Genomic DNA, 26,909 nt, shown 5'->3' on the forward strand with positions numbered 1-26,909 from the left:
TTGGGTCAAGGTGTTGAGGCTTATTGTTGAGGTATTTTGAAACCTTACAAGGCCACCAACATAGACATACAGGTGGGTGGGTTTTGGAGCCAGACTTTTGGAGCCAGGTATAGTGTGAATCATGCTGTTTAGCTGCCATTACTCCAGCCTCTGCTCCCTCCTGCAAGAATCTGATAGTGATATTTCCTCCTGTTTGCTGGTGGAAGATTGATGCACCGCTGATGCACAGAAGAGAGGAGGTGGGCGAGTGAGAGGAAGAGTCTACATACTTGTGAAATACGTGAGATGCACAGAGTGGGCTTGTGCTAAGAAAGCAAGGTTAAGTGTGTACTGTGTGTTGTATGTGTGTTGAGTGCTTTTGAGCCTTAGCTTTCCTAATGATTGACCAGGTGACGCACGAGAGACCTTACAAAAAGAGATGGACTTGTTCCAGAGTGGGTGTTAATATGGGAAAAATGTGTACAAATAACAGCTAGGTCTGATGTTTGTGTGCTGTGAGGCTTTGTACTCTGGCATCGGTCCTACCTGTAGGTGCCAGTTTCTGGGACCTGCCACGTTTGAATGCCTTTGAAGGGCCCTCGGGTGCCTACTGTGACGCTGACGTTGGTTTTCCTGTAGGAGTTGAGGCACTGAGTGGGAGTCGGGCCTTCGGGGCCCACAGCCCCACAGGTATGGAAAATCCATTTTTTGGCTGCACACAAAGAAGAAAAATAGAGAATACATTTAGCATTTCGTATAGAGTTGCAGGCATTTCCCTTCACTGAGTCACTCACGCCCAACTTAAAGATGATAGAGAGGCTGAAATCCAGTGCGCCACAGACTCATTACAGCTCTATTTGTTTCACATTCATTCCACTTCAGCGTTACCTACTGCTCCACTTTCACATCAGTAAAAACCCAAACACACACGCACACACAGATATATGAAACAAATTATTACACATCGGGAAGGCAGACAGGCCTCTAAAAGCGCAATCTCCTCTTATATACGAGAGATGCTGCTATCGCATTGACGAGTGCAGCAGGGGACGTAAGTGACAGGATCACAGGTGACAAACATTTCTCCTCATTTCCCTGTGTAATCCCATGTGTCGCTGCTAATTGGAGTTCTTTTCACTGTAATTAGCACAAGATTAGTCTTGTCAGATGGAGGTGGAAGGACTTAACGCAGCAGTGCTAAATCCTGATTTAAAGCTTGTGAAACACAGAGAAGCAAAAGGGAGAACACCAGGGGAGTGAAGCACCTCTTTTTCTGTCTGTCTCAATTGCTTTCTCTCTCTCTCTCTCTCTCTCTCTCTCTCTCTCTCTGTGCCTGCCCCTGGACACCCTGAGACTACTTGTTATTCATTTCAGACCGGGGCTGATTATTGCAAAATGTGACACCCCGCTAAAGTCAAAGTCATTACCGGAATAGAGCGTCATACGATGGCTTTCGTAGCCTCGTGAGTTGCCGCTCAGTGTGATTGTAATGCTGTTTGTGATTAAATACGACGAGTAGACATGAGACTTGTTTTTTTGAGAGAAGGGCGTTTCCTGCAGCGGCTGTGTAGTGGTGCCTGTTAGGAGTCGAGATCCCCCATATTTTCTGGGATCTCCCGCCAAAAATTGCACTCTCTGTGACTGATTGAGGGAAAAACACTGCAGCAAGCTGATATTTTTGGAATGAATGTGTGTGTGTGTGCCCGAGTGTTTGTGTTTATCTGTGTGCAACAAAATGAGAATACACACCCTTTTTCTTATTAACTGCCTGCAGCTGAGGGATGCTGAGAAAAGGTGCTTTTCCACACAGAGAAGAAATAAGGTTTTTTTTCCCAGGCAGTCATAATTTTAAAGCTACGAAGAAAACAAAAAACATTCATCCTGAGTTTCTACTGGATTTCTTTCTGTCCCCTCCAGTCCTAAATGATGACTAACATTTCACTGCAGCAACCTGGATGGACTGCAAGTGGAGCGTCGTATTTGTCAGTCTGATCTGTGAGATTGGTTCGGTCCATGGTTGCCCAAGTAAGCGCTGCGGCATCAGTGCTTCACGCTGAGCTGCACTCCCACTCCTCACAAAAAAACATCTCTTTTGAGTTTGGTAAAGCGTTGCCAGAAGAGACAATTTTAAAGCTTTAAAAAAAAAAAACGCTATAAAAACACGACTTGGAGTTTCTCGTGCACATGTACTCAGACTGTATAAAAAAATAACAAAGAAACAGTGTTGTGGGGTGACTGAAGTTCTGTCTGGCTTCCATCCAAGCAGAAGTAAATTGATCCCTCAAGTCAGTATTTTCAACACCTAACAAGGTAAAATAAGAGTTAAGACTGCTGGCAATAAATCCATCACTAGAGCAGAAAAACCCTCAAAGCCAAATGGAGCTTTAGACGTAAATCTTAGTGTACTTAATGTGTCTGTGGTCTCACTATGATGGAAAAGTGCAGCAAAAATTAAACATATTATTAGTTATTATTACTCTAACGTGGCAATAAGTGATGGTTGAACATGCGTAGGAGAAAAAGGGCAAATAGGAAGATGTATAGTCTGATTTTTGTATTTTTGTATTGAGTTATTTCATCTTTAATGTAAAGTGAGCTTGACTTTTTGACATTAGCGCCTCTGGTGTAGAAGATATCCACGCCCTCTGCTCTTACTCCACTCTCCCTCCTCCCTAGGGTGCAGTTGGTTTCACACTTCAACCCAGCTGATCGATTTTGTTGGGTCTATCAATATGAGAGTTCTTATGCACACACACACACACACACACTCGAACACACCACCCAACAGGCGTAATGAGCCATTCTGTGAAAGGCACTTGGCAGAACAAACAAAAACAAGATGTGCTCTCGCTGATGATAGTTTTCTCTAATTTGTGGTGTGCACACTTGTCAGGCCCCTTCGACCTGCGACACACACTCACATTCACATAATGGTAAGCACACACATCCCAAAGGAGACTCTGACTCCTCTTGACTATTTATAAGAATCTCTTTTTCAGTGAACTTTGCCACCGGTGCGACACCATCATCATAACAAACCCTGGCCGTTCATCAGAGGAAGTGTCAGCGGCGCACACTGTCACCAGTGAGGAATTGTACCAAACAATAAGTCCAATAAAGGAGACAAAAGACAGGGAGACAGCTTAGAAAAATGTCTCTGACTGGATTGCAATACTGACAGCCATATTCCAGCAGTCTTTATCTCCTCTGAATATTATTAAAACAAAGCAAGAGTAAACATGTCATTCTTTACGAATGACAAAGACAGTCCTTGGGCTAATCAGTAACAAGTAAACAAGCCATTCAGCACCCAGCTAGGCCTATGAGTATTTTTTTTAAATTGCCAGAATGAAGTAATGAGACACATTAATCCTTTCAGTTTTGTAAAAACGGCGATCAGCAGCGTCCGAGGTATTGTATGTTGTGACAAATGGACTAAGCCTCATCACTCGCTACAAGGAGCCATGCTGTGTTAAACTGTTATTTGATTAAGAGGCATAAATTCTCTAATTGTCAGGCTTTTTGGCTTAAGCCATGATTGAACTAGCCAGGCTGCAGACCGGCTCTTTTTTCCCCCCGGTTAGAGACACAACCCAGCCAATCAGTGGGAATTAACACTAGCCACGTCATCTTCTTGTGTCAGAGTCAGATTGAACACCAAAACAACCTCTACGTTTCAGGACTGCTTTTCTTTGGGGTTTACAGTGAGGAGCTTTAATTTGATACCATTTAATGCACAAATGTCTACATGTCTTCAATGTGTAACATAGTGTAATATTGGAATTACACAGAGTCTCTCTAGACCTGACATGCTACTCCTCTAGTCAATATGTGGAACGTATGAGTGTTAGTTTCTATATCCATACATTCAATTTCCCTGGGTCCCCCCTCTATAAATTATGTCTCCCGCCTCTACCTCTCCCCTTTTGGTCACTGTACTCCATGGTAAAGGTGAGTGATACTGTGCTCTTTTCTGTTTGTTTGTTTGTTAGCTTAAACATTTTGTCCAGTATACTTACATATTTTTGTGTCATTCTCTTTGTGTTGGGGCTTGAGTTATTTATGGGTCAATGATGTTTTTTGTGGCTTAGTCAAATTGTGAAAAATAATGTGAAAATAAACGTATGAATAACTTTCACACGTTCTTTTATTTTGTGGACCCAGAATAAAATGTCTGCTTTTAATCCAGTCTGAGAAAATATATTAGAGGATTATGGTAAAAATGTCAAAGTGGTGTAACCATAAAAACTTTGTACCAAATAATTCAACTTGCTTAAAAACGCTAAATTCTCAGTAAAACACCATATCAACTAGTTTGGCATGATCTTACATTATAACTTTTTATATTAAATAAAGGTAATGGAATACAATTGTTCTAAATATTACATTTAATCTGTGGAATTATGGAGATCAGGAACCATTTACATTTTTTTTTAATGATGTAATTATTTGTACACTTAAACACACTGTAGGTGGATAAAATAAGTCAAGTCTGATTATCAGAATGTGATTGAGCCACATGTCTCCTGGAATAATTACATTTCATAAAAGTCTAAGTCAAAATGAAAAGACAAGAAAACACACCACAAACATACTGTAGGTGAACAGAAACCCCTCAACATAAACTACTGGCTGCTTCCCTCTGTTAGCATGTATCCTCCTTATCCGCTGACAGCTGTCCTCCTTGGGCCCGCCATTAGAAAGATGGATCAAGGCTGGCACGCCGTGAATGGATCTGAATGCTAAGTACAAAGCTTATGGAGCACCCGAGTCCAATTAATTACAAAAGCCTGTTTTGCGTGGCACTGCTCGTTATCTGTCTCATATCTGTCTTGGTGACTAATGTTCCCCCCCCCCCCCTCCAAAACCCAAAGTAACAACAACCACCAGCTAACTGATTGCCGCGGGCCAGTGTTTATGTACGAGTAAACAATGAAGCACAGACTCGCATCTCGCCTGCGCGGCTAATTAGCGAGCACATAATGACCAAAACTCCTCTTTGCGTGGAGCGTTCAGGGACCGACATCTGCCGTCAGTTACTTTCAAGAGCCAATCGGATTGCTTCAATCGCCGTCCCCGTCTGTCTTTGATTCGATGCCAGTTTGCATCTGCTCCACGGAAGGAACTTGGGTTTTTTTTGTTTGTTGTTGTTGTTGTCTGTTTTTGTATGAGCAGAAGTGGAACACCTTGATATGAAAATGTGCTGTCTGTTCAAAGAAGCTAATGCTTGTACATCCTGCCTCACTTTAGCAGATAAGGTGTAAATATGATATTTTGTTACAGCGTGACTCTGTATTGTGTATAGTTGTTTTATCATCTGAAAAGAACCTGTAAACACTAATCTTACACACACCGAAAAACACACACACACGTACACTCCCGCTCATACAGAGTATGGCCACAGAAAAATAAGCTCAAACCGGAGCTCATTTTGAGTTTAGCGACGCCCTTCCTTTCCCATCAGGAGAGGTAATCACGGAAAGAAAGAGGAGGAAGCTCATCGAGATCGACTTTTTCACACTCCCGGAAAAGAAAGTGATGAGTTAGCAGTGAGACACGAATGCCACACAGTAGGGCGGTGGCATGAAGTGAAAACGTTTGCTGGTAGAATAGTGGTGGGTCAATGGAGACGAGGGGGGGAAAGAATAAGAAGAAAGAAAAGAATGAAGGTGAATTCAGGGTGAAGTGGGACAAGAGACTAGAGATCAGAGGGAGAACACTGACAGAAAGACGTGGCTGTTGGGTGAGGGTTAGAGGGCAGTAACGTGAACTAACAGTCAGTCAGTAAGAGGTTTCTTAAATGGCAGAGATGGGGAAACAAATGGAAAAAAAACAAAATGTGCCTGAACAGATATGGCTGCGGCGTGAAGGGAAAAGATGAAGGGGAAAGCGAGAGGAGACAAGAGACACAAGAGACGTTCGCCGGGGTTAATCATCGAGCGTGTCGGGGGAAGAGGAGAGCCTTGTTGGAGTGACAGGTCTGCTGAGCTAAAACCCTCATCAGGCTTGCCATCCTGCCCTGCACACGTCAAAGCATCAGCTCCGGAAAGGGAGAAGAGAGACGCCCGGAGAATGTTAACCGCTCAAGGCTGTCTTTGAAATGGCCAGCGTAGAACCCCGAGTTCAACATCTTTCCCCCCCGAAGTTAATATCTATGATAATCACAAGGACGAGAGCGGTGTGATCTCCAAGTCCCATCTTTTCTTCTTTTTTTTTTCTCATGGGCCTATCAAGGAAACACCAAGGAAGGACGGTGCTCACCTGGTGGCCTCATGTGAAGCGTTTAACTCCTACCCCCCCATTCGAGGAATGACTGCCGATTATACTACAGGCTTGTAAAAGCAAGTCCTATGAGCTCAACCTAAATTCCAGGTTTCCTACTAGCATTAAACAACTTCTTGAAGGACTGAATACCTCTTGGTTTGCTGGCTGACCCACTTCACTCCGTAATCCTGCAACTTGATCAAATTATGTTAACTGGCCGAACATTAACGTCTGATCTTTTACTGTCCCTGTTCGACCCTGCAGCAACAAAAATGAAATAACAGACTGCTCCGTGTTTGAGAGTGAAGACTGACCCATATCAGACATCCAATCAGACAACTGGTTGCACAGGAAGAACGTTAAATTAGCAAATTGGGGCCTTGAAGTAGTTTAAGCGAACAGAGGTCCACTGGGCTGCTGCTGTGTGTCTTTGATTGACCATCACTCTACTTTCTGTGGCGTGTCAAACACAGTTGGCTCTAGTTAGCACTTATTAGTGGCTGTTTAGCAAATTGGATTACATGCTGTATGTTGAATTGTCAGCCCAGGCAGGAAGTCAGAGAGAGAGAGAGAGAGAGAGAGAGAGAGAGAGAGAGCTGTCTGTTTGGCTGTTGAGGCTTAATCAATCATTGATTTCACCCATTTAGTGCAATTTCTCTTCATTTTTCCCCATCTGCTGGTTCTGTAATGATAAATATGTTGCAATATTAAGCAACACTTCATTCCTCTCAGCTGTAGCTTTTTATTAGACCTATTTTCAAACAGTTTTCACAAACCTATAATAAGATGAGATGTGTTCGAATTTAATGTTTCAATGCAAAGCGGTGGACCTGTTGGTAAGTGTGTGTCAGAGCCCGTTGTGTATTAGTGTGATTCATCTAACCGGTTTAAAATGGAAGGTGGACCTCTATACCCTACAAAATTGATTTTGCTGGGATTTAACAGCATATGAATGCCATGAAAACCTTTTACGCTGCCTGGGAGAGAAAACAAGGTAGGCTATAGATGAATGCAATTACGATTCTGGAGTGTGGGGAAACTGTCCAGTCCAATCATCTGTTTGGACTGGAAAACGGCACTCAAAGTCACAGAGAGACAAACCGCACATTCATTCAACCTTTGTATAACAAGTGTCTCATTACATGATTGGTGTTGAATCATTTCTAGAAAAGGGGATTGTCCATTTGAAGGATGGTGGCATCTATCAGCAAAGAAGCTCCAAGCAGTCCGGTGTTCCTCAAGCACTTCACAGCCACTCACACAAGAAATGTGTTCCAGAGCATGTTTGATATGAAAGTAAGTCTAACTTATGACTTTAAATATAGAAATTGAATCTCCTGCTTGTCTTTACCCTTTTGAAGAAAAGTGAGAGAGTGCGAGGTGGAAAATGTCAAGTCTGTGTAACCAGCTCCATTGACATTCTCAGGAGACAAATTGGAGGATTTTACACTTCAAAACTGCCCGTCCTGCTCCATTTAATGCCAAAGGAGATCTCTGCGGCACTCACTCAGATGTGGAGGTGTTGCAGGCCAGTAGGGGGCACACTTACTTTGTTGCAGCTCCATCCATCATGGCCATGCTCAGCACGTGTAGAGCAATTGTGAATCATTAATGCATGCATATGTGTGTGTGTCTGTGTGTGCTGGATGTGTGAGAGAAGGAGAGAATAGGAAAGGCAGAGAGACACAGAAGGAGAATTGGACAAATATCATTGTGGGGAATATTCTCCTTCAGGGAGGAAGGGAAGCACACGTCACACACTTTCAGTTTAAAGACGTTATCAAGCTCACACTTACAGTAATCTGTGTTGGGGAAGTTAATCGCAGGGCTCCCGATGGATGGGGGTGTGGTCTTGATCGGTGGTCGAGCTGGCATCCTGGTTGTGCTGCTGGCCACTGGTGGAAATTCGCCATTTGCTGAAAGGGAATATAATACATTTATTTACAGGATTGTGCTTTCTTTCCTCCTTTAACAAGCAGTGAGAAAATCCTATTGGTGTTACACTGAAGGACTGAGTAGGCACAGTAGCTGCTAGACCCCTCACCGCCACAGAAAATGTGGAACCACCAGCAGGGGTCATTCTTTCATTTGTACCACCGATGGCAATACAGAGGGAGTGAAATGCACGTAACATCCAGCACCCCCTCCGTCTCCCCCCGTCTCTATCTGCTCCTACAGTAGATGGGCACATTCAGTCTGGGTGTTTTGTAGCAATCCATCAAGCCTCCAGCCTCACCACTTTCCCAAGACTGAGATCATAAGTTTGCTGGCACCTTGATCTCTTCCCCCTTCAAATTCTCACCCAGAATTATGTTTTCTGGGCAAAAAAAGGCTGGCTGATTGGCTATTACAGTTGGCTGGCTGATTGGCTAGATTTTTCCAAATACGGGAGACTAATATTAGCTGCTGTGGTTGGATTCTGACCTGGAAAAACAGTCAAAAACATTCTGTACTTTTCATCGGAGGTGGAGAAACAGGAGTTCCGGTGGTTTGTTTGGATGAATCACTGAACAAATGAATCACTCTCTTTGACGATGTCCATGCAGTGCAATCAGCGGTATAAAAGATTGGCCTGAACGGTCGTGGAGAAATCAGCTGACACATCTGATCAGAGATTGCACAGGCTACAGGAACAATCAATGCGAGCCTGACAGCCGAACATAAACTTTTCCAGTATTTACTTGAGCTAAAAGGGAAATGCTGGAATCACAAAATCACTTTGCGGCAAGAGTCTTACAAAAATCTTTTCATGACAAAATCATTAGTCGCTGTAGATATTCTACAGCATGTACTGTTTCCTTCAACTTGTTTGACAGGTGTGTACACACAATTCTTTTTCATTCCTACCTAAAAAAGATTTCACGAAGCAAAATTCAGTTGTTAACGGGCCATTTTTTGTTGAAGGGTTCTTGCCAGGATCTAATTTCTTTGCTATATTGTATAGAAAAAAAGACCTCAGTGGCATTGTTGGTGGATGGCTCTTGTTGTATTGCAGTGAGGGCAGATGACTTGTGTACAGCTGAGATTACTTCCACAAGTGTCAGATAAGGTATGCTGTGGTTTGGGGAGCTGATAATGCTGCCATCATGCCACTGTGTGGCACCAAACAAGGGCATGGTCTCAAATCTTGACCGACTGTTATTCTCTTAGTCCTGACTCTGATTTATAACTTTAACAACTCATAACCAACAAAATTCAGTGTTGGATAAAAAGTAGAGATACAGCACATACCACCCAAAGAGGCTGGGCTGCTGAGTCAGCTTTCCAACAAAAGAAATCATCGCTGTTTAAGCCAGACTGGCACAATGCTTCAGTCTATCAACACCAATGAGGGCTTATAGTCTTTTCATTAAACACTTTCAATGTGCTCACAGTAGATACTTGAGGCATGCAAACAATGCATTGTAAATGATAGTCTGCTTGTGTATGATGTGCATATTAAGCTCTGTTTCTGTTCTGCATATGGAATAGACTGTTGAGAGGACAATTACATGGTTTCGGGACATATTTGCATTTCATAAGGCAAAGATAAAGGAGAAAGTTTCCAGTTGTAGACTGGCCCGTCTTTGTGGAGCAGCCGAATAGCATACTGTTGTTGTTTACTCTGCAGCTGCCTGATATTCTCCATGGGTTTGCCCTGGGTGGCGAACAGCAACAAAAGATGACTTCGAGGCTTCAAGAGAGAGTATTTTCTTCAATTTGCTTTGCTCTTCCAAGCCATGGAGTACTTCTCAAGTTGGAGTAGAACAACAACCTATCGATGAGCAGGTGCTGTTTCCAAATCTCAAAAAATAGTTGCATGAGCTGAATATCAAGCACATATCCAACTACAAGTTTCCTAATTGTGATCGGCCAATGAGTTGCCCCCATAGTACCATTTGTCTCCTTGGTGAAAACAAATCACGGCTCCCTCCCTCGCCATCACATCATGGGAGTATCTGCGGACTAAAACAAGACTTTCCATCTTTATCTCTATAATCATTTTACTGCACAAACACTCCCTCTCCTCCATCCAGGCTCCCCTGTCACCTCAGGCTGAAGGCTCACCGTTTATGACAATATGGCAGGGGGGCTCCCTCAACAGCTGTTCCATTTGGTCCGAGAAAACCTGCTCACTTTGATTTAGAGCAAACAACTTGACATTAATATCATTTGTGCTTGAGCTGACTCTATACCTACACACAGTTCTAATCAGCATTCTTGAATTAGTCTCAAAATGTGCACCGGAGCTACAGACTGTATAGAGTTGCCCTTGCTGCAACTTTTGTCGGAGTAAAGAAAATCTTATAATTTTGGCTTCAAAGCCTAAAAACCTCAGCATTGCTTACCTTAAATCTGTCAGCAAGAAAATCAATAGCTCATTCCCTAGCCATGTAATCCTTGGATAAATATCATCATATAAGACTCCACTGCTTGGGAGCTTTGATACAGATAGAGTGTATGTGCAGAATTAATTGCACAAATACAACACACAAGTGACTGCTACTTACTCGATTGTGCAGTTGAGTAGAAAACACTCCACACAACACTATCTGTCTATAAGTGAGACCCTTATATGCATTAGGTGTACACAACAAGTTCAGCAACTGTTTATACCTTCAGCAAAATGTCCAATGAGGCTCAGTGCATTGTTATTCTGAGCATGGGGGAACACACTACAGCCGGGCTAGGAAACAGACAGACTGGGGCATTGGTATGCTGCTGCAGCAAGAGGAGGACTCAGCAGGTCCACCACAGAGCAGCATGAACTAGAGGGCAGGGCAACAGCCGGCATAGCTGTCACTGTTCATTAGCAGGGCGCCGTAAGCTACCTGAAGCCCACCAGAAGCCAGCCACAGGGAGAGGGAGGGAGGAGGGTGGGGGCACCTCGTTACCACCCAGTTATGAGTCCAAAATACCTCAAGATTGCAACAGCTCTGAGAAATATCCTCACTATGCACATTTCATGTTAACAGCCAGACGTTATCCTTAGAGAAATGTGGGATTCAAAAGCTGGACTGCGATACAACATATTTAAAAATGTATGTATGTTTTCTCATATATTCGGATACCTTATTTATTTAGTTTGCATGTGCTGCGTCTATACATGTATACATCTAAAACAAGAGCACAAAGCAACTGATTAACCGGGATGAAACCACATTTGAATATAGTGCTTTTAATGAATCCTATATGACATCACTGTGAGTACTCTGAGGGACCGTGGAGCATCTGTACTCACTGGTCCATGATGTGACTCCTTGTTTCTGAACACCCACAGGTGCAAACACATTTCAGCAATCCTTGGTTGTATTACACGAGATACTGCGTCAGATAACAGGTACAAACATCCTTAAAAGAACATCTGGGCATATTTGGAGTTGAAACAGTGACGGGACCTTCAATGTACACGATTGAAAATATTTATGTATGTCTGCTTTTAGATGAACAGGCAGTTTTGCACACCGCCTTCAGCAAAATCCAATTTTTTTCCATCCAAATATGCATTTTTTTGCTGTGGTAAACCTTTAGAGGAGCACTGCATTGACTAACCAGTTAAGTCAAGGACCAGCTAACCGGGGAGGTACATTCCCTGTCTGGTGTTTATAAAGGCAGCTGTTGTTAATGCAGCTCTGCGGGTAGAAGAAGTGACGGTACGAAGCGAGAGAGAGAAAGAAAAGGATGAACTTCCTGTTCTCTCTAACCCAATAAACTAATCTAATGACGCTGGTGAAGATGAAATGATAAAACTGACAGCCAGGTTCAACACCTGAAGGGCAACGGATGCATCATCAAGCACACATGCCCGCCAAACTGTACATCAAACTAAAGCTTGAGAGATGCGGAGGAAGAAGAAGAGTAAAAAAAAAGAAGAAAAAACACCACGGATGGCTGCTTCTCTGCATAATGTGCTCGCAGTATGTTTTACCACCAGAACATATTACAGTCTTGTGTCATAACGCTCGGGGATCCATCACGCTAATCACTCACGGCGATCGCTCTCGGTCGAGGACGTCTTTTGCTGAGCTTCGACTTCTACCGTCGAGTGGTCTGATGGATAGGCGATAAAATGTGACTGTGTCATGTGTGGCTGTAGGAAAAATAGATACCTGGCCTAGATTAAGAACTCGCCATCTGGAAAGTGAGCAAAGCGGGGACAGATGATCCAACAGCTCTGCCGCTCCGGAGGACATAAAACACAAATTGGTGTGCAAATATCTCCTGGAAAATGTCATCTCTTTAAATAAAGAATCCCTGACCCAATAAGCCAGTGTTGATACGGAGGTGATGGTGACTCTGCTCCAGTCTAGACTAAAAGCAATTTTTCACATCATATTCTGCCGGTGAGTCCATGTTATGTGATTACATTTTACAGTTAGGGGCAATTTAGTCGAGATTGTATCGAAGGCTGATTAATACATTCGGCGCTGACGTCATCCAATGGTGGACACAAAACAGATTATGCGTGGCAGTTCTTATTTGATATCTGGTATCTAAACTATGTGCTCCAATAGCTCTGAATCAATCACAGCACTATTACAGCAGTTTTTAACACATCTCTTTAATCCATGCGTCAAATTAAAGCAGGAAAAAATCTTACTGTGTCAGACGGTGACACCCCATTTTGCCTTCCTCTTGAATCCCCCATTCTTGTCCAGGTTGAAGTCAGTTTAACACTGCTTCATTTTAACACAGGTCTCATTGTCAGAGCTCTATTCAGGTGGAAAGATGCTCAGGCATTACTATTCCTGTCACAGTTCAAACAGGTTTCTCCAGATAGGCAGAGACAGAGGGAGGCACTGAACTCTTAACTTTTATTCTCCAGACACCAGTCGTCTCACTCCCTGTTTTTCTTTTTTATATACTGATAAACCATCTCAATTATAATACAAAAATATCCGCAAAGGTGACGCGAGACTTGACCTTTATAAGCCCCGCAGTACAACATCAACATACAAGCTCTTATCAATCAGAAAGCCATATTATTTTTCTAGATCTAAACTGTTCTGACCTTTCACGGCACATTAAATGCTCTGATAAGAATGCAAAATAATATACAGATACATATAATTTATATCATGTTTTTTCCTGTATGTCTAAGCAAAGCTGCACCACATTTATTCATTCAAGGACCTGCTAGGATTCTGAATATTTTAATAGTTTGGAGTTTTTCTCAGTATTTTACTTAGAAGTCCTTGATGAATTCTCCAAAGTGTATTAACCTGCCACTCTTTCAAATCTCGCCTTTGTGAAAACATGAACATGGTATTGATTATCAAGCTAATTGCATCGAGGGTCACTTTGACTGTTTAGTTAAGCTTCTCTGAAGTCCATAAAAAGTGATTACGCTTTTTTAGAGCATACCCTCATTGTTCTTTTCATGGCCAATCAATCAGGCAATCAGTCTAACAGTCCCATTAATTCAACCAACGTCTGATGAAAGCACCAGTAAAAAGGAAAGAAGAGAGAGAAAAAGTCAACGTCTTTTAAGAGTACTCACAAGCCAGGAAGCAGTCCATGCTGAAAGAGATGTTGTCGAGAGAGATGGCTGAACCGGGTCCAGGTCCATCTTCTGTGTTGAACTGCAGCCAGAACCTAGCAGGGGGAGAGAGACAGAGCTGTTTTAACTACATCACAACCTGTGAGAGGTTGGACAGCTTCGAACTGAAATGAAGCGAGGAGGGAATTTATCGTGCCGAAATGCCACTGAGGTTTGGCTCTGGGGCGTGTGCGCAGTATGCCTTATGACAGCTCCGTCCATTGTTAAGAATTGTTGGACGTCTCTTTTAAGCGGAGACAAAAGAGGAGCGAGTTTGACTTACTGAGGGGGATGAAATGGCGATTTCTGGTAGTAACAGTTACGCAAACATGCCTGAAAGATTTTTGGGTACTGTGGAGATCAATGCATTTCTCACTATAGCTTTTTTATCAGTGTGTCATCATTCTGTTTATCGATTCATTTGACAGCTCGGAGACAGGAAGGTATTGGGCTTTCTGTGGCTGGGAGAGTAATGCGACCGCCAATATATATGAAGCTGTTCATAGTGGAGCTTTTGCATCTGTCAGTTTTAACCTTTAACATGTCAATAACTTTTATATAGCGATTATATTTAGTCTCTTGCCTTCAGCCCCACAGGTCTTCAAATCAACACGGCCTACATATGTATACACTGTTGGTAGCATTCTGACTTTTGTTTGCACTTTAGGCTGTGTTTCTGATTATATTTAAGCTCTACAAAGGTCACCGTGCAAAGACTGGCAGGCTCACCTCGTGGTTACAGACATGACATTCTAATTAAGAGCACAAGCAGCGGCAGACTACATAACCCGGGAATCAGAAATGAATAACTCTCTGGGGGAGCGGGATTATCTGAGCTTAAACTGCAAAGAAACCCCAAGTCAGAAAAACAGGGATGAAATGCCTTATCTAGTTTTTTTTCCTTTCCTTGTTTTATTCTTTTTTGTTTTAATTTCTCTCTTCTTTGAGGGGAAATCAGGGCCACAGCTAATTGGAAGGCAAGTATAGCGAATAGAGCCTTGTGTATTGATTTCTCCTCCTTATCACAGACAAGTGGAATAAAAAGAAGAAGAGGATGGTTTGTACAACTGTACACATGGCAGGTCCATGCTATAAGACTAGCGTCCCGATGGGATTCATTAATTTTGTGGAGTTGAGAGGAAATGTATTGCAGAAAAAATGGCATATAAATGTAAGAAATCTGCATTTATGAGAGGTGGAAAGACTGAAGGAGAGTTTATAAAGACTTCCTTTTGCTTTGGGAGCACTTAAGTATTTGTGCGAGTGCGTTTGGGATGTTTGTTGGGATGAGAGTAGCATGACTGATCTGCTCTTAAGCACTTCAAAGTGGAAATACCAGTTTGATGCATTCAGGCACACCAAACAAGCAGCCTTGATATAATCAGAACTTCCTGTTGTGTGGTGAAACAGGCGAGTGTTTTTGCCGTACCAGTCCGCCAGCCCGTAAAGAGGAACTATGATGAGTTTCCAGCCCCTCTCAGATTTGGGTTCGCTGGCTGAGTGCCACAGTCTGCGCTGCTCCTCTGGGCCAGTGCTGTTCTCACTGATCCACAGAGACAGCGCCCCCTTCTGTAAGCCTCCGGAACACATCCGGAACCGCACCTGTTGAAATACCATCCAAATTGATATTAGTTATTTCTATGTTGAGATTTGGGACACTTAATGAAACATAATATGGCTAAGTATACAAAACTTGCAACTTTAACCCTCCTGTTGTCTTTTCGTCAACTTTGCAAATTTTGTCCTCTTGGGTCAAAATTGACTTGGTGTGGTTTGACTATTTATAAAGCATAAGGTATAAATCATCACCCCATTCTAGGTTAGACCTTTTTAACCAACTTCATTCCAACTTATTACCACAAGTTTTACACTTATCTTTCGATGATGGTCAATAGGCCTCATTTAAAGAAACTATACCTCATTTTTTAGTTTAAAAAAAGCTGAAATTATGAATTATTATATTCAATTTAAAATCAGAGGAAGAAATGTTGATGTATTATCACAAACTGATAAAGTTTAGTCAGAGCACTGTTTTGAAACCTTTTAAAATATTTGAATGGCAGCACATAATCACACCTGTTGTCCTTGACTGTTCTTATAAAGCATACAATACAAATAATCAGTATTCATCATACATGCAAAGAATGTAGCATGGAGCCATCCATGTCAATTTGAGGCAATTAGATGAAATAAATCAATATTTCTGAGATAAAAACCTTTTTTCTTGAAAACGTGTCAAATTTGACCCCAGTACAATAGGAGGGTTAACTTGCTTTGAATATTTATTGATTGAAGTCCTACACATTGAGCTCAATCAGTAACAACCAACTGTTCAATCCTATTTATTCAGAGATGAACACAATTCAACCAGGATCAGAATTTGAGTTATTTTGCTATCTGCCCTGCTCCTGCAAGCTTCAGCACAATTAAATCATCATTTTCATATTTCCAGGAGGGATATGATGGATTTAAACCTCTAAATTGCTCTAAACTAAGCAACACACAGGCTGTAGCAGCAATTAAACAGCAAGGAGGAAGCCGATCTGAATCCAAAGCTTGCAAACAAGTATAGGTTGTGGCCATGTTTCTCTACAGCCTTTTATTGGAGCTAAGAACATAATTCTTGCTTCACTATTTAAGTGGAACAAATGCTGGCTTAAGCCTGATGAGAAGTCCATGTAGAGACAACACAATCCAGACAGTGCAGAACCTTTATGAGTGCTTATATTGTGCTTATGGATAGCAGCTTGTGGTCCTTATCGTCAACTGCGAGACCACATGGTGACCGTTTAGACATCAAGATTATAGGCAGCACACAGTGCACACTGGGCAAAGCATGAAAGTGAACATGGGCTGGAGCCAATACCCAAGACTAATATCCTCAACGTAGTTGTCCAAGAGCTGACAGGCTGGATTGAGCAGCACCGGTTCAGTGTAGAGAGAAGGATTTAGTGTGTTAATCTGGAATCATGGCTTAATCTTTGGCTGTGTGCCAGGAAGCTGTGAGGCAAAGTCTGCCATGGCGCACCGCTGCCGCCGCCGTCCCCAAATATCACACACCTCTTATTCACGCCTCAGATTCAGCACACTCTCTGCCCTCCTCATGCAAAGTCCTTTTGCAGAGACTAATTTGATTTCCCCTCCGTCTCTCTTATTATCGTACAGTTTTCTGACCTTTTAACCTCTGACCCTCAACTCTGTCCCAGCTCGTCTCACCTCCAGTCCCTCCCTGCCTCCACTTTAAATGTGCCAGGAACACATGCAATAGGCCATAAGGTTGCGGCGTTCGCCCAAAATGAAAATAACTTTCTCTCAATGCTCAACGCAACATCATCAATCAAGACTTCAAGTACACAACCTCTTCACCTGGAGACCTGCTCTGTGAACATCATCACCTGAATAATGGATGACTCCTAACATTTACAACTGGGTCAGCAGATACAGCCAGTGATTGACGAGGTCGACCTCAATGTCTGATAGGATCTCTTGAGGAGATTATTCAGCTGCTCCAGGAAGTTATTAACATGCCCAATTATTTAAAGCTTTCCAGTTCTACAGCAATAACAAAATGGTGACATTTGGCAGATGTTTGCAAGTTGGAAATAGCAACTTCACTTTCTTTTTTTTTTTCTTATCAATATAGGCTTTCAAATGGAAATCTATCAGTTTATCACCATATAAACCTGAATGTCAGCACACTGTACCTTCAATTTTAAATGTAATGGAGGAATCATAGAGTTAGTGGTAAGGACTCACTGCAGGACTATGCATTTTTTCTCACATTCAACTCTCTGAATACTGTTTATGTGTGAACAATGGCACACATATTGAAGATTATATTTATGCTAGGAGGAAAACCCACTCTGTACTTGTGCTCACCGTGCATGGAGAGTTTCTTAACGGTGGAGGGAAGAGAGGGCTCCTCAGTGACGCTGAGCCACGCTGACTTTTGGACTGACCTCCCTCCACACTGAACGTAGTCCCTTTAATACAAAAACACATTAAACAGATTCAATAAATAGAAGAATAAACAGAAATGTGACACTGACTGTGATGTGTGAAACTGGATATTAAAAAAAAAAAAAAAAAGTCTCATTTTGGAGGTTTTGAAATGTAATAATGAGCCATATTACATCACTTCTTTTTTTCTCTGCTTTGATGCATAACTTTACCAATAAAACTAAAGAATTTTGGAGGATTCTCAAACAAGGTGCAGTTGAACAGAATCACAGCATACAAAAAAAAAAAAACAGCTTTTTTTTTTTCATCGCTAAATCTGGCGTAAAATTACAATGCTCCATTTATAGTTTCCCCAGTGAGCCCCTGAGAGTTCTGTAAATAGTCGAGAACAAAAACAACCCTGAGCAAACCAAGTCTTAAAAAACCTCATCCGGAGACACTGAAGTCACTGCGCTGACGATGAACTGCAGATGTACGACTCAGACTCTACACGCCGGAGCTTTTTATGCCCGTCGGGATTGCAGCGCAGTGAGCTCTGAACAAGAAAACATGCCTCCGTGTCTGACAAATCAGAGGTTTTTTTTTGCTTATATTTCCACATTATTCACAAACTGTTAGACTCAATTGCTTCAAGATCATCGGTTTAACTTGTGCTTTACACTATTCCCCCCCCTTTGAAGTCCCTTTTTTAATGAGCTATTAACATTATATACACTTAAGAGCGCCTGGCAAATAGATCTTTTTATCATTTCAGAAGAACGTTTTTTTTTGATGATATGGTGGGAGGTGTGCGTGAGCCACCTGATGATGGGCAGCTCTGCCTGGTAGCTTTGGCTGGGGACTGGAGTCTTCTCCAGGAGAGGCCGCGGCCCGTTAATGACTGCCAACTGCAGTCGCCGTCTTCAAAAGAGCAGTAGCTGCCATTGAGAAAGCGCCCTGGAGAGAGACAGGAGAGGGAATATATCAAGGGGGTGGAGAGGAGAAGATGATAAGAATTGAGGGGGTTTGGTGGGAGTGGGAAGTGAGAGAGAAAAAGTCTAAGAGGTTGAGAAGAGAGAAAGAGAGAGAGAGACATGTTGGGTGAGGGGGTGGTGGTAGACTAATGGCTCACAGGACTCAAAGTGTTGGTGAAAATTAGGGTTGAGGTGTGGTGGGTGGGCAAGTCGGCGAGGGGCGTGGGGTGGTTGCTCTGCCAGAGACCCCATGAAAAGAAGCAGAAAGTGGAAAAAAGGTTTGAAGTGTCTAGACGGGCGGGAGATAGGAAAAAGTAGAAGAAAATTGAAGAGGGTCTGAGGGGAAATGAAAAAGCTGAGGCGGTGACATGATGCGTTTTGGGGGTGGCAATCAACTTGAAATCACTTGACGGAATGGCGTGAGCCTCTGAAGCTTTTCGGCCACTGACTACTAGTAAAAAAAAAAAAAAGAGTGTACAGCAGCAAGACAGTGAAATAGTTTTATTGGATAGTGGAGTGAATAAAACTCATCCTTGTGGAACCACAAATAGAAGAAAAAGAAGTACATGTTTGTGCGTTCTTATTTCTACACTGTGTCATCATGAAAAGGTGCAAGCAAGGTTTTATCTTTCATCTTATGTTTGGTCAAAAACAGACTGAAAAAAACATCAAATACATTTTTTGATTGATTTCAGGACTATTTTCCAGTCCATTGTCACTTACAGATAACAGAGTTGTGTGTGTATATATGGTATGTGGTTACTGTAGGTGTGAAGTTTCACGTTAGATTCAATTTTTAATGTGATGGAATTTTTTCCAATGTGCTGATATGACCCTGTAAATACCTTCCATATGAATAAATGAAATAGCCTGAAGTGTGACACTCATTCATGGCAGTGCTACAGCTCAATGCTACACTGTGTTTCTATGAATGTTTTATATGTTCGAAAAAGCCAATAAAAATATGTTGGAAAAAAAACTAATAATGTGACTTAATTCTTCCTGAGTATTGAAATGACACTGGAATAGCCTGAAATATGACACTTACTTATATCAGTGCTACAGCTCAATGCAACACTGTGTTTTTATGAACTTACAGTAAATGAGGCACTACTTTTCATTGTCTAACGAGATCGACATATGACCTACATATTCTTTAGTCACTCCTTTTTATGATGGGTTTTGGTGTTGCTGAATGCTTTAAAATCATTCTGTACTTTGGTTTGATAGTGTGGTACTTTTGACACCGAGGAGGTTTGAGTTTCATCTCTGTGTTGGAAGCTTTCACTTTATACATTTTTCCTTAATGTTCCTTCTACCCAGAGCTACTGTGAGTGTCCATTACTTATAAGAATCCGTAAGTGCTGTGATAACAGTGTGCTTTTTTGGAAATGGCATCATCCAGATAATGGAGCTGGAACTGGCCTGAGCCGAGATCACAAAGAAGGGATTTTTCAGGAAAAAGAAGAAGAAGAAAAAGTCATCTTTCTCCATGACACCTAAAGACAGTGAAAAAAAACATCCTTTTATTTTAAAGAGGTTAAAAAAACAAACAACACAAGCAATGTTTTTCCTGTCATGTTTTCCCTCAAACAGGCAGAAGCCTCTCTGGGATTTTTTGGGGTTAATAAGTGAATTTCATATCCTCGTCTTGTGATATAATGAGTCATTTTTCCTCCTTACATAAACCACTTAGTGTCACTTAGACGTTCTTCATGCAAGTCTTTGATAATGTCACTTTATGCGACTGATCGCTATCATTTATTACCATCTGCTTCCATCGCTCTGCGTCTCCGAGGGAACTCGTCATGAAACACGAGAGAGGATGGAGCCGGTGTGAGCTGTCATGGCTATTTCATGAAAAGTGACACGTGTGTTATTTAATGTTAATGTCGCGCGTTTAATAATGTCACTCTGTGTGCAAAGTTGAAACTGCTCTCGTGATCGCTGTCATGACAAATTGACACAAGGACACGGCCTCCTAAAAAAAATATGTCAGACCTCTTGTTATAAAGTGTCATTACACGGGCAAATGCGCATGTGTACCGCAATGTGGTGATTACATCTGACAGTATAATAAACTATGATTACGCTCTCAAATGTTAAGTGTTGTGATACTGAAATGATTAGTTATTATTGAAGTGTTCTGGTGTTTAGGTCAAGTTTGGAGTGACAAGTGATCTCTGGGAGGAGATCACTGTTGATGCTCCCAGCATAATAAAACCACTTTTTTTTTTTTTTTTTTAAAAAGCAGGGGAATCTTGAAGATTACCACTTTAGATTCCTGCTCACATTCACCTTTGATGTAAGCAGCGTTCCTCTGTAGTTACGGGAGGGGGGGAAATGTGGTGTTGGAAAGCAGTGGGGCGTCTGCAGAATTTAGACTAAGATCAACCGCAGGATGCTGTGACTCTCAAAGAGGCGGAGGATGCGTTTTATGCATAATGATGCTGGGGTAGGATGGAGAGGCAGATCCGCGGGGACTGTGTTTTCCTTATGTGTCAGAAATCTTTGTGATTGACACAAGCTAAGTTTGTTCCTACTGCCTCTCGTTGCTTTTTTTTTTCCTGTTAATGAGCCTTGGCACAGCTTATGAAGGATTTAAATAGATCAAATCAGATGACGATAACTCGTGGATAGATCACAGAGAATAGGCTATCAGAGAGGGGAGCGCTATGTGATTTTGGTAGCAGGAGGGTAATTGCGGCGAGTCGATGGAAGATGAAGCAAATGCAGAGGTGTAGTGGTACGTGTGACAAGGAGGGTATGAGGAAGGACTCGAATGTGAGTGTCAGGCTGATGAATGAACTTATGTATTGATTGTCTTTGTCCTCAATCAGTGAGGATAAAGGTTATTACTATTTTGAGAAGACAGAAAGACAGACAGAAAGCATTGATTCAAAGCAGATGACAGCTGGCCTTCACGCTCATGTGCATCCTCAGCCCCTCTAATGAGGTCACACAGTGGGAAAAGGGTGGAAAAAGAAGCCTCAAATCTTAAACTTTCAAGCAGCTCCCTCCAATGCCCATTAGTCTGCGTCACATATCACCTGCTCTGTTTATTGCTGATGCAAACACAAATATACGAACCTTACATTGGCCTCCGCAACACATGCAGCATCTGTACGACTGCCACACTTTAAATGAAGTAATTCTTCGCTGTAGATTGGCTGCTGTACGACGTTTAAAAAGCTGGGATCCGCGCTTTACCGATGATCATTTATGCTCTAATTTCCAATTCTTATGCTTATACAATCAAAACGTTACACGCATTACATTCAAATGGAGATTATACCCTTGGGTTCGCCTCTCAGGCCAATTAGCGCAGATAAGCCTTCCTAGCAGTAGAAAGGGGAAGCGCGCCTCGGCTGGGATTTTCACCCTCTCGTTACCCTCTTATCTCTCAGCTCCCGTAGTTAGCAAACCTATAAGCGCGAGGGAGCAGCCATCATTTTAATAAGCACCGCATGGGAGGATGACCTAAACTGTGGGCAGGAGCAAATTAACTCTGGTCAGTTTAATATGGGTGGAGAAAAGAAGGAAAAAAAAGCAACACTGAAATCCAGGTACAACATTTAAAAACATGGTAGGGGGAATGAGACTTTTGAACTGTGCATCTGTAAATTGGGAAGACAGTGTATGCATGTAAGTAGGACCAAAAAAAAAAAGACACACACACACAGAGCAAAGCCCGAGGGACTTCACTTGTGAATAAGATGTCAGCATACTTGGCTATAGTTCCTCCAAGGCTTCGAGAAAAGCAGAAAACAAATGTGCAAAGAGATAGAAATAACAACCATGGAATATGTCAAGGATGAGAAATGCTAGCCAAGCATAGCTACGCTGCTTTTTTCTTTTTTCCTGGCTTTACCCCCCCCCCCTTCGCCTCTCTGTCAGGGAAGCTCACGCCAACGCTCAGTTGTTGCTCCGTTGGGCAGGATGCAACAGCTTTATTAAAGACGGCTCAGTGCGGATGACCAACTCCTTCACAACTGGGCTGTTCTGATCTGAGAGATGAAGGGAGGACGGTAGAGGACACGTGACGCATGTGCCCGTCGTGTCCCCGCGTCACCGTGTACTCACGACATAGGTCGCCTTCGTCATCGCCGAGCGGACAGTCTGTTCTGAAGTCGCACAGCTTGTCCAGTGGGATCCCGGGTCCCTGGTGGCAGTGGTACTGACCCTCAAGTGTGATATTGGGGCCCTGTGAGGATGCTGAGGACAGAAAGAAAGAAGAAGAAGAGGAGGAGAGACAAGAAAAAAACACAGTCATTGTTAGTCGTTGAAAAACTAAAATGCTGCCAGAGTAAAATGAGAAAATGTAATGTAGCAAAACCGAGGAAAAAAAGAGGAAAAATAGCTCTCGGTTATGTTGGAAGTTTACTTATTGAGCTCTGCTGCAAGATTTATATGTCGGACACTGAAACAGAAATCAGTGGCTCTCGAAAAAAACTTAGCTTACAAACAGGAGAAAATATAGTTAGGACAAAAAAAACACATCAGTCAGTGACGAAAGCGAACGCAAGCCCTGCCTGTTAAGCCTGCGTGACATCAGCAGCGCCTGGAACAGCATAAATAACTTGGCCAAGGCGGCGTAAACATCTGGCTTTGAATACAGTACGTATCCATCAGACGAGTGTACAAGAAGCAAAAACAATGACCTAGATACTGCAGCAGGTAGCGCACACACACACACACACACACACACACACACACACACACACACACACACACACACACACACACACAGACACCAATTTCTATCACCAGTCTCAACAACTCAATTGTAACCCGGGACATTTGCATATCTATGCAAATCAAAGAGGTGATATCTCGGTTGTGGAAACTGACTGCTCACCTCCACCTTAATCATCAGAAGCTGATCACAGTAAAGAGAACAAAACAAAAAAAAAATGGCCCACTGATGGAGATCTTGTTATCCCCCCCCCCCCTCTCCCCCTCCTCCTCTATCATAAGGAACAAACGAGATGTGATTTTTATCATGAGTGACTGGCTCCGCTTACTGTAGCTTCGCCCTTGATCTGTATTATGCAGATTTGTTCTCCATTCAGACGAACTTGGGAGTCGGATGTCTGATAACGTTGGAATTCGTGACAGGGAGGAGAGAGGAGCCGGGGATCGACTAGATAGGCGTCGATGCTACACTCATTTTAACACAAAGTTTGTAATGAACGTACTCCTTTGTTTTGTTTTTTTTTTGGGGAGGGGGGGTTCTTTTGTTTTTTTCCACACGGCATCGTTTTCTGTGGGATGTGATACAGGCGTCGTCTGTACCAATCTCCTCCAGCTCAGACTTACATCTGGGTGACAGGCTCGCAAACATGTGGCGGGACAAGATAAAGTACAGCGGCGCGGAACACAGAACATTTATAATGTTACGTGTCAGAGGGAAATGAAAAAAACAACAAACGCTGCCAAACACTATTAATCAACCATATTAGTACTTGATACTTGATGCTGCTGCTACTTGTAGCTACTTAACTCTCCAGGCAACAACCAGGATAAGACAATATGACTGTAAGTGGTTAAAAGCAAGGATAAATTAAAGCATTTAATGATACAGATTATGTTGCTGCATGCTTTATGTTGCTGCTTTTGATGCAGATACACTTTAAGATAAGCCATATGTGATGTAAGGTAGCAGATGTTACCTTATGTTTGGTTGTTCGCTATCCTTTCAATGGTATATTTGCAAGAAGCACATCTATTGACTATGAATGCGAAGGTTACTGACATGTAGGTTGAGATCAAAAGTGTTGTAAAGCCGGCCAAAGACTGTTATTTATGGAATCAAACCACATGGGCATAGCCACTGTATGTTTATACTGAGACACACACATCTACACGTACAGAGGATACACATTATGTACACACTCAGTACTACTGTATATAAAGGTGAACTCTGCTCTGTTCGGGGAGAAAGCCTGACTATCTAGTCAATATTTTGTTCTTCGTGCATGAATAAACCAGCCAAATATATAGACCTGCGGTATTTCTCGGTTGCCAAGAAATCATCCTTTCATATGATCAGCTTCACAGCGGGTGTGATGGATGTGATTCAATACGTGTGAGGTAAAATGTGCCGTTTGAAACTAAAGCAAAAAGTAAAATTAATAACCTGCTCCGAAAATATGCAGCGTAAAGAAGTTTTATGACACAAATAAACAAAGCTACAATAGTTAGCAGAAATGACTGTCTAGTTATGAAGCAGTAGAGGGTGGACATTTTACAGTTATGCCTGATTCACAGCATACTGCAACCCCCCCCCCTCCCTCTTTTTTTTTCTACTGTGAGAAACCTTAAAGCCCCAATGGGAAACTGGCACTGTCAACTCTATGGATAAGAAAGAGGGGGAGGCTTTTTTTTTTTTCTTAAATTGGACAAAAACACATTAGTCAGGGGCCTCCCACAGTCCGCTATTGTGACGGGCCCTTGGAGCCACATTAACATTGTCAGTGAGTAACCCAGTTCAAATTCTTTGAAAACATGTTCGCCTGAGTGAATGACTTTAATAATAATGAATACCCCCTTTTCATCAGAGCTGTGCTGCACATTATGAATCATCTTTCACCGCCTCTCTTTTTCCTTCCTGACGGCTGGGATGGGGAGCACACGCTCACACGCCTCCTACTGCAGCCTCACACACACACACAAACACACACACAGGTGACATTTACAGATGAACACAGAAGAAAGCAAACATAACATTTTATTCAAATAAGGAAATGAAGCACAGGCTTGGGTTTTTTTTGTGTGACCGACTGCATACATATACAGTAGATGTGGTCTTGCTGTGTGTATTCAGTCATGCTCAACACATGCATTATGCATACACCTTGCTCAGTGGCTTCCTCCTCGTATAATGTTGACACCGCAAGCAGAACGATTTATCAATAGAGAAAAAAAGTTATCTAGAGTACACTGAAACCTCTGGGCAATGTATGTAAATTCATAGATTTATCTTAGTTTTGATGACAGACGAAAAAAAAAAAAAGTAAAATAAGTCTCCAAGTGGCATTGTCACCTCGTGGATACAGGTAAAGTGTGGCCCCCGACATGGCCGCTGCACTCCTGGCCTACCGCAGTTCTTAAATCACACTTGTCAGATTGTGAAAACAAGTGGGTCAGCAGGGAGGATGAATAGCCTGCGGGAGTAAGTGAGTTTTGTTATCCGTGTGCTCAGGGGGTTGGCTCGGCTTTGTGAGGGGAATGATCTATGAGTGGCGAACAGGGGGATAGGTGACCCAGGGTGCGGCGGCCTCGGATAAATGACGAAGTAGAGAAGCGTCGTCGGACACAGCTAAACGGTGAACAATTAACGCTGCTGTTCCATCCCAAACACTGGAAATACATCTAAATACATATATAACAAATAGATAGATGTGAAAGTGAAAGGAGTCGAGCTCATTGACGTCAAGTTTGGAGCCCGATTCACCGCTGACAACGTTAAACCGAGCATTGTTCCAGATGTTCAGTGACACATTATTTTTTCAAAGCTGCAAGAAAAGAGAACAAACTCACGAGACAAGAAAACTAAAAGAAACCTTTCATGAGGCAACAAAGTCAAGTCTATTCAGAGATCAATAAAGATATCGCAGTCACGCAGGAATAAATGCTGTAGGACAAGAAGCTTTATTTACACATATACTGTAGTATCTGAACTACTACAGCGTCAATCCAGACATTGTTGTTTTTGCTTTTTATAAACACGTATTGTGATAGAAGTCTGTGCAATATATCAACAGCGTCTCATTCACTTTCTCATTACTGACTTACAGATTTGCAAGGTTTTATAAAAAAAATAAAAAATCATTCCACAAAGAAAAAAAAAAACAGCCTCAATGTCTTTTTCAAGCTCCGCCGGGTTTTAGAATCAGAGTTGCAGGTCTGTGCTGACTTTGATCTTCTGTTGCTAAAGGACAAGCTGAACAGAGGAGACAATCAGAGACAGAAATCCTGCTGTTTGCTGTACTCAGCCTTCTTTGCTTTTGTCTAAATGTCAGTAGGGAATGAAAGGGAGCCATCAGTCACTATCTCTTATACATAGTCGACGCAGAGTACCGCCGTCGATGCTGTTGACCGTTTGCAGTGGATAATTGTTAAACACTTAACAAGTACACCAGACAGGAGTCGAGTGGAGCGTGTACATACATCAATATACAGTATCCTCTAAAAGCCGGTGCTGCAGTGAGTGGCCACTGTAGGTGGAGAAT

At 42.3% G+C, this 26,909-nt stretch overlaps 1 protein-coding gene across 1 annotated transcript in view; it reads right to left on the reverse strand.

Moving 5' to 3' along the window:
• The window catches only part of alk (ALK receptor tyrosine kinase), a 361,055-nt gene that overhangs the window by 35,116 nt on the left and 299,030 nt on the right, over positions 1 to 26,909 (reverse strand). The window contains exons 6-12 of the mRNA XM_062440190.1: positions 22,759 to 22,890; positions 18,524 to 18,658; positions 17,642 to 17,745; positions 15,192 to 15,364; positions 13,724 to 13,818; positions 8,040 to 8,159; positions 526 to 691 (exon numbers count right to left, since the gene is read on the reverse strand). Of these exons, the coding sequence (XP_062296174.1) occupies positions 526 to 691; positions 8,040 to 8,159; positions 13,724 to 13,818; positions 15,192 to 15,364; positions 17,642 to 17,745; positions 18,524 to 18,658; positions 22,759 to 22,890 (925 nt within the window). The remainder of the gene's footprint in view (positions 1 to 525; positions 692 to 8,039; positions 8,160 to 13,723; positions 13,819 to 15,191; positions 15,365 to 17,641; positions 17,746 to 18,523; positions 18,659 to 22,758; positions 22,891 to 26,909) is intronic.

Source organism: Scomber scombrus, chromosome 19, assembly GCF_963691925.1.
Source record: "Scomber scombrus chromosome 19, fScoSco1.1, whole genome shotgun sequence".
Classification (NCBI taxonomy): Eukaryota; Metazoa; Chordata; class Actinopteri; order Scombriformes; family Scombridae; genus Scomber; species Scomber scombrus.